This window comes from Morone saxatilis, unplaced genomic scaffold, assembly GCF_004916995.1.
Source record: "Morone saxatilis isolate NCDOM2014 unplaced genomic scaffold, NCSU_SB_2.0 Contig2, whole genome shotgun sequence".
In the NCBI taxonomy this organism is placed as follows: domain Eukaryota; kingdom Metazoa; phylum Chordata; class Actinopteri; family Moronidae; genus Morone; species Morone saxatilis.
Window position 1 is genome coordinate 6,840,981 of NW_023339762.1, and position 9,273 is coordinate 6,850,253.

Consider the following 9,273-nt stretch of genomic DNA (forward strand, 5'->3'; position numbering starts at 1 on the left):
AACAGACTCAGGGCTATTTTGTTTTCAAAATTAATTCTGACTGTCAGAAACGGTTGCATCTCAGCTCCACCCTGTGTGAACATATGTGATGATATTTGATAGCTCACTTACCTGCATGTGACAGTAACTGTTCCAACATGAAAGTCAGTTAGCATATCTTTCTCATAGCACTAATTGGCGGTTGAGAGCCAACTGCATGACAGGGCCTGGGGACAGCTCACTGGTGGTGTAGAAAATGCTGGTCTGACCAGTTAAAAGTAGATAGTTTGTCAGTTTCAGGCAGATTTTATTATCTGTATGAAATGAGCCTCTGTTTACTTTAGTAGTTAATTTTCATTTTTATTGATTCACTTACTTACTTGCTTTCTCTAGTGGCCCTTAGATGCATAGCAATGTATCTTTATCCAAACAAACGTACACCACAAAAAAAATCTGACTACCTACCTAGAGTTGTTCCGATTCCGATACCAGTATCGGAAATTTTTCTCGATACTGCCGAAAATGCTGGGCAATCGGTATCGGCGAGTACTGGAGTCCAGGCACCGATCCGAAATACCACGTAATTTATTACATTAGTAAATCTAGTTACTGGTTAGGCTCCGTTAAGCCTCTGGTTACAGTCTTCTTCGCGCCCTCTAAAACAGTGCGCTGTGCTGCAACCTGCAGCTGCTGTTTTTTAGAGGGACAAGGAAGGAAATTGATCACGTGACCAACAGACACAAACAGACACACGTGTGTCAGAGCCAGTTGGACGCGAGGCTTGGGAGCTAAGCTAAGTAGCACTATCATGTCGGCGGTGTGAGCAATATTTTCACACTGCATCTCCCACCAGTAACACTGCGACATGTAACGTGTGGCAAAGATATAAATCTCAAGGGGTGGCACGAGTGTATTTTAACCACAAGTTTAAGTTTAAGTTTGCTGTTGGACTACTGTTTTTTATTACTGGTACCTTCATTTTACAATATTGTGGCTGCAATTTAATTTAAATAGATATATATAATATATTCTAGATTTATTTATTTTAAGTTGCTGTTTGCACTACTGTTTTTTTATACTTTTTTATTTAAAAATAAATGGCTTGAATTTGCTGTATTTATTCATGTTTTACAAAGGGTTTAACCGAGCCAGGCCTTACCACAATGATCATATCACAGTCATGCAGGAGTAGTAATGCATATCATTTTTTTTTTATAACATACTGGTATCGGATCGGTATCGGGAGGGAAAAAATGGTATCGGAACATCTCTATACCTACCCCACCAAAGGATCACACAAAATACAAATCATTTAAGTCCAGAAAAGCAGTTAGCACTCTTTGTTATCCAGTTCTTCACCCAGAAGACATTTTGACATGTCACAGTAAGAAAAACACAGGTGTGAATATTAAAATGAGTGATGGCTGAATGCCACTTAGATGCTTCAGTTTCAGTGTCCTGTTATTGTGCATGCTGGCTCACTGTCGCACTGGCATGGCTTACTGAGGCACATGAATGGAATGAAGCCATTGTTAATGTTATTAGTAACACTTTGCTTATTCTGCTATGACAGGTCAAAATGTTAGCCATTATAAAGGCCTATTGTCTCTTAACTGGTACATTCAAGACTCCCGCTTCTGCATTACAGGAGTCTAATGTTTCTATCTTGGAACACTGGCATTTCCTGTGTCATCAATGCAGTTCAAGAGAGCACCAAACATGTATTTGTATTTGAAATACCCACATATTTAATTGCCTCTAGCCCAGAAGAATCTCAGTGATCAGCATGGGTGCCTATTAGTAATTTTTTAAATTTTATTTGAGTGACTAAGGATTCTCAGATCTTTTTTGTGTCCTCTGATTGGTTCCATTAGGTCCAATCATACCTTTGCACAGACTTAAGACTATATAGTAATTTATGACATCACCTGGATCTGAGGGTGTGTGCAAAACCAAGACAATACAAATAATTCACTTGCCTACTGTTTGCATTGCTGAAACAATGAGCCAGTCAACATTTTTTACTGCCAGCCACACCACTAAAATGCTGTAAAATCACTTTAAATTAAATGCTGACTTTCATAAAGGAAAGGGTTGCTTTGTCCGTATAAAGTCAGTCTGTAAATGAAATCAATAGTTTGGGAAGGTGTGGCCACACTGACGACTCTAGGCTGTTTTAGCTCAAAGAGTTTTGACAGACCTGTTGTTGAGCTGCAGTGTCACCTGTAAAAGCTGCCACATTATGTTCTTTTGGTGATTTACTGCATCATTGTGGTGCATGCTGGTTACAGTCAGTTTATTAATATCTATAGACTGAAAAATACTCTTTTATATGTTGTTTTTATTATTATTTATTATGTAGAATATGTGATTAATTATCAAAACGTCTTGTGTTTCCCTCTTTTGACTTGCAGATTTGGATACGCATTTGTGTCCATTTACTGCTGTTCATCACGCTTGGGGTACATTCAAGTAAATTTGGCGTCAACCCAGTGACAGATGACATCTCGAGACTCACTATTTTGGTAAGGGCAACACTGTATTTTAACTAATACAACAATTTTAAATTCACATTGAATATTTTATGTACAATAGATAGTGTTTATTTAATATAGAAAGCACAACATGGACCGATATGTTCCTGCTTTATGTGGAACTATCATTAAATTTATTCCCATCAATTGGCAAAGTATAAACATAAAAGCAAGAAAATACAACAGCACTTAAAATGATCTCAAATAGAGCATTTTTCAAGTGAGACCTGGTTACCAGTCGGGAGGAAGAAAGAAGAGAGAAAAAAAGAGAAAATCAATGCAATGATAGGACCAAAAAGTAAAACATGCAGGTAGATAGAGAAAGAGAATAAACTCACCAAATTAAAGCATTTTTTTATTCCATATTGACATTGAAGAGTTTTTTCCACATGCTACACAATTAACTTATGGCTATATTGATAAGGTATATGGAATTCTGAATTCAGTTTCTCTGAAATTTTATATTTTTTTCTTTTTCTTTTTACAGAGACATAATATTCCTAAAGATTACAAAATTCCTGTACGTTTCGTTCCAAAAGAAGAGGTAAGATATTGCGGCATCCGCCAACAGTAACTGGGGGGGGACAATACAGCCTTTTATCCATCCTTTTAATTGTCAGTAGCAACCATAACTCATACTCACACAAACTTTATACACTCCCAACAGGAAGAAACCCATTGACCTTAGTTACAGTGTAAATATTGTGTCAATTGCAGCTTTAACTGTGAAAGTGACATCTGACTGGGGTCATTATTAAACTTTGGTGGATATACACTCTTGTTGCTCTCTTGTTGACATGCTGGTAAATCTGATTAGTATGCATTTAATTATCATGCAGTACTTGCTATTGCTCACTTTATGCCATATCTGTGCTCTTTTTCTTATAGGGTGGGATGTGTTGGGTAAAATTAAATGTCTTCTACCTGGAGGAGAGTTTAAAGGATTTAGCACATAAGTTTGGCAACATTTCATCCAACAGAAAAGATATTAGCATATTCGTCCAAATGATGCAAGAACTGCGGTTCAACTTAGGATCTGTGGTAAGTTCATATTGAAGTATGATGTATGTATGATGTATTTGAAGTGTTGGAAACTTTACAGTTTTGTAGCCTTAAGTTAAACTATTTAAAGCTGAAATCCATAAATTCTCATTCTTTACGGGCAGAAATGTACAAAGGAAATTTAAATTACGTTCAAATTACCCAAAAAAGATAATCCAGAGTTGTCAACTAATGTTACAGCTTTGGGGACTCACATTATTGAAGTAGTGTAAAATGGTTTCAATACAAGGCAAGTATAAAGACAATTTTATGAAGCTAGCACGACAGACAAATGCACAATGCACACATGGCTTGCATTTTTATTGCAAGGTTATTTATCTGACCAGCTACCCATACATTTTATTTTTAACTCATTATCTGTCCAAAAGAAGTGTTGCTTGTCATGGATTTTAGCTTTAAAGGCAAGGTAATCTGTTCATCTACACCCTTGAAATGAACTGCTCAAAGACAAGACAAACAGTTCTTTTAAACTGTGTTTTGTGTCTTTGCAGGAGCCGATCATGTATGATTTCGAGTGCCACTACAGGGAAGAGAGGTGGCAGACAGTGCGATACTTTGACTTCATCGAAGACTTCCTTATAGCTGCACAGAATAGAGAAGATTCAGATGACTGTGATCCTCCTCCCTGTCCCACCACACCACACACAGTAACAACAGAAGAATATTTAAAAGGTAAAAATGTATAATATGTGACATTTTCGTTCGGGTATGAAATCAATGATTATTAATCATTTATCATTAATGAAATATTACTATGAGCTCTCTCTACCATTTGGCCACTGGATGCCTTTTTTACTTATCTTTTTTTACTTGTAGGAGACAAAGATGAACATTAAATGATCATAATTTTTAATATTTTGGGAATAACTGGGAAACTCAAATAATCTATATATGTATATACATTTTGACTGAAACATTTAGTCTGTCCATTGATTAGTCTATAAGTCTCAACAGGAAACTGGTTCCTGCTTCTCAAATGTGAGGATATGTTGCCATTTCTGCTGCTTTTTCTGTGTAAAATGAGCATCTCTGGGTTTTGGACTGTTGACTTTTTTCTGCAAATTTTTTCGTTTTTTTGAATGTGAAAATAATGGATAGTGAAAATATTGTTTTTCATATATTACCTTGCAACCCTAAACTGTAGATGAAACAGGGAATTAAACCCAGAATCAGCTGCAGATGATTTCCCCAGCCAAAATATTTCACTGATGTTTTGCAGTACATTTATCAAGTTTTCCATCTTTACTATAAAACCTGTCAGTTGTGATTTATAAATGGTTGGGGCCATATATGATGTGAATCTTCCCTGACGTAACAGCATTGGCTAAGACAATCTTATGGGCAAAAACACGTATAGTTAACACAAAAATACGACACAGTCTCTGCCTCTCATGGAACAAATCTCCCTAAGCTGTTTGAATGTGACATATCTCAGGTGTTAACCAGATGTACAGCGATTTGAAATATTTCAATTGTACCATCCCCACAATGAACTGCACGCTGAGAACTCATCCGATCTGGTGTGTGATGCTTTAAGCCAAAGGATACTACAACTAAATGACAAGACTGGCAAAAGATCTAAGAGTCGCTCCAGCTTTCTCTGGTCGAAGCTGATGTTTTGAAGACTGTTTGGATTTCACATTCTGAGTTTGGACTTGTCTCTTCATGTGGCATTGGAAGGGTCAAGACTCAACACCAACATTTTATTTGGCAAACAAAGTACAGTATATCTGCGGGGTGTTGATAAGTTGGATGGGGTGGGGCCTCTTTTTGTTATTGAACTTATGCGTTTTTTCTTATAAAGAATAATCTCACTGCCCAGAACATCAACAATCCACAAAGACTATGTACTGACAACTGTTACTGGTTAAAATACAGATGCCAGGAAGCTAAGTACATTAGTCATATTTAACAGTGAGTTCGGTGATAATGTCTGTAAAGTTTTAGTTTCACAGTACAGATCGCTTTGGAATGAATTGTCTATAATTCAGTCAGCAGAAAGATAAGATCACAAACTGACAACTTTCTATGTGTGCTTCCTGAGAACTTTCTTCGCTTACTGTGGAAAAGTAAAACTTGCAAAGGGTTCACAAAATCACGTATTGTATCCCTTAGGTCTAGTGTAGTCATGCAGTGAGTTTTGAGATATGTACACCTCACTGTCAACAGGTTTTTAGAGACTGTTTTTCGGTCTGTTTTCTTCTTAGCTTCAATAAAAACTGGTTTCATCAAAGTCTGTGGATCAGTTAGAGTAACCAGAAAATTGTTTCTGGTGAGACACGTGACTGTTGAGTTGTCTAGAAGCAATTTCCAATGCTTTGAGCATCACCATCATATGTCTCCACAGTACCACCATACTGGGGTGGCAGATGTAAAATCTCAGATGTGGATATCTCAAAACCTCAACAAATAAATCCAAACTATCTACATCGCCTTACACTGCCAGTGATGAAATGAGTGAGAACACATGTGCTTTTATGATTTGGGTTAACCAACTCTTTAAGCGTTTTTTAAGTGTTTTATTGTAGAAAACATTAGCAGCAATTGACGATGTAGGTCACACTTCCCACACACATTTTATGAGCTAGATTCAAACCAGCAACATTCCAGTCACAAGCTCACTTCTCTTTGGGCTATTGTGAACGGGCTGTATTTAGGACAGATCTCTTGTGGCCATTTTGAGAAGCTTTTAATCCAGGAACCATTATTTCTTCACAAGAACTTTGCAAGATAAAAACTCAAAACGGTCTCAGTGCTTAGACGGCCCATTGAGACACGGCTGAGTCACAGGACTGAGGGAAGATGTCCCCAGGCAGCGCATGTGAAAAGGAAGAAAAAGGCCGAAACCTGATTGTGTACGTGTTGATTACAGAGCAATCTTCCAATCTTCCCAAGCGCTTGGCTTTTCTTTGCCAGAGTGGTCGGATCGTATCTTTTATGTGTGTGTGTGTGTGTGTGTGTGTGTGTGTGTGTGTGTTTGTAGGACGATCTGTCTGTGCCTTTGTTACAAGACAACCTAGATGGTTCGTCAGGGGTTCTTTTTCCTTTCTACGATCCTGACACACACATGCTCTACCTTGCTGGAAAGGTAGGTCTTCAAAAGCAACTAGAAAGTTCATACGCACTATACACTTGATATTATTGTTTACAAAGACTTCTCTTGTCTCTCTCAGGGTGACGGAAATATTAGGTACTATGAGATCAGCTCAGAAAAACCGTATATCCACTACCTAACAGAGTACCGCTCGAACTTACCTCAGAAAGGAATGGGTGAGAAACACACACACAAATATACACACCCACACATTGGTACTAAATACTACTTTTAAACTAAACTCCAGCATGTTGGACGTTTCATTTAACCATTTCCTTACTTGAATGTGTATAAAATGTGTCAGTTGGTCAAAATTTAGACATTTTCCCCCCCTTTGGCCGGGCTGACTCTCTTGCACCTGTAAGCAAAGCTGCTGTGCAAATAAGCCGTGTAATATTTGAATAACCAAACCAGCTGATGAAAGCGAAGTCGTAACTCATGTGAAGTGACATGCAGCATGAGCTGAAGCCTGAAGGGATTACAGACATGTTCTCATGTTGTATATTTTAAACTCAGGACAAGGATAGTGTTGGATGGAAGATGTTTAGAAACTATATTTTACTAATACATTTTTTATGGAACCGAACAGCGGCAGCTCTTTACTATACAGATATAATTCACCCATTGTTCCACTTGTGTGAAGCTAGCACTTTGTAGTACTCTGACAGACTGCTAATACTATAAAAAATCAACAGGTAATATATGTATTTATAGATTGGACTCATATTTTCAGTAAGAACGTCCTTTTGCAAAAATGGAAGTGTTAAAAGTATACAGAAACTTTAAAAATAGGGTGTCTCCAAACTTCAGAGCTGTCAGATGGTCCAAAAATTAATGTCCAAATTCATTACAAGGGTCTAATGATCAAAACCATCTATTTATTTTAATTTAGGTGGTTGTTAAAAGGTTTAAAAAGCCAATAATTTCTTATAGGCTCATTCTGAACCTGTGCTAAAGTGTGGGTCTGGTCCTGCACTATTTGCCCCACACTGGCACCTTTCATTTTTCATTTGCAATATTAACATACAGTATACTGTAAAAGGGCTTTTAAAGTTGTCAAACCATAATGTTGTTATGTTATTTATGGTGATGTTTTGTCTTGTTGTGTTACATTTCTACCTTATCTCTAAACATACAGTAGTGCAGCAGAATATGTGTTTCCTGTGTAAAACTATTTGTGTGTGTGTCTTCCTACAGGTGTGATGCCAAAGAGAGGTCTGGATGTGAGCTCCTGTGAGGTGTTCAGGTTCTACAAACTGGTGACAATCAAGAGTCTCATTGAGCCTCTTGCCATGATCGTACCCCGCAGGGTGAGAGTGCATCGACACACAAGTCTCAAACACCAAGGGGGAAAGAAATTTTAGCTTTTCTGTGCTCTCTAAATGTACCGTTTATGTGTTTCCAGTCGGAGTCATACCAGGAAGACATCTATCCAATGACGGCTGGTAACAGGCCTGCTTTGACTGCAGAGGAGTGGCTCAGTGGGATTGATAAAGGTCAGATTTAATGTGTCTGTGACATTTTTATATGGTGGCAAGGTGCTGGGGGATTTACAGGTCTTCTCTTATAGAGTGCTGCATGGATGACGTATTATTGTAGGCCAACCCAGAACTCAGCTACTTGTTACTTGTAATTAAATTAGTTGGAACAAGTTAGAAAGTTTGCAAGAGCGCAATTATACACATCGTGGCTTTAAAGGCGGATTAGTAAGTCTGCGTAGTTTAGCCACTTGTTAGCCGTTTAGTTGACTGTTTGGTTTGTTTTAACTGCACATTAACGCACTGTTTTCTTTGGAATTGTACATGGCATTAAAATTACAACAAAAACAAAATGAATGTCAACAAGTCAAATTTTGGTGTTAGTATTTTGATTAAATATGTACTTACTGCTACTTTTACTTCTTTCTTTTTTTACCATACTGTAAGTGTATTTTGCTTCACTATTTCAGTTAGTACCTAATCTGTTGGTAATTCTTTACCATTGGTGGAAAACATACTAAGATCCTTTACTCCCTACAAGTGAAACATCTGCATTTAAAGTAAAAGTATACCTGCAAAAGACTGATTTAAACTACTTTAGATATTGTCGGGTAGTTTAATTTATAAACTTTGTCTTCTAGGCCCAGTTCTGATGTCTCTGAAGCCTGGAAGTCAAGTAGAAGTGTCGTATTCAGAGATGACCAAAGAAACGGGAAACTCGCTGGACTCTCGCAGGTCCCACAGCAGACCGGGCGCGCTACAGCTGGCGTACATTCAGGACCAACTGGGAACCAAAGAACGCAGAGAGGACAGCGGCCGTACAGAGGATGACAGGACCAGGACACCCGTCAGCAACGGAGAAGACCTCGCACTTTGCTCTCCCCCTCGGACAGAGAATGAGGTACTAAAGGATTTTAGTGTCGCTACCTGTAGTGTCTGTAAGTCTGTTAGAAACTTTCTGTTTTATTAATGCACTGACCCTGAAAATTACATTCAGTTGTATTCATTAATAACTCAGGCAGAGATTGAACTGTTTTCATGATAAAATGAATAAAGCAAATACTTTAAGCTAACTAAAAATGAAATGAAGACATCACTTCATGAGAATAATAAAATTAAACTGTCA

The 9,273-nt window shown here is 37.7% G+C and overlaps 1 protein-coding gene across 1 annotated transcript in view; it reads left to right on the forward strand.

Moving 5' to 3' along the window:
* Window positions 1-9,273, forward strand: part of kitlga (kit ligand a) — a 29,098-nt gene that overhangs the window by 16,439 nt on the left and 3,386 nt on the right. The window contains exons 2-5 of the mRNA XM_035665186.1: window positions 2,394-2,504; window positions 3,001-3,057; window positions 3,402-3,554; window positions 4,067-4,247. Of these exons, the coding sequence (XP_035521079.1) occupies window positions 2,394-2,504; window positions 3,001-3,057; window positions 3,402-3,554; window positions 4,067-4,247 (502 nt within the window). The remainder of the gene's footprint in view (window positions 1-2,393; window positions 2,505-3,000; window positions 3,058-3,401; window positions 3,555-4,066; window positions 4,248-9,273) is intronic.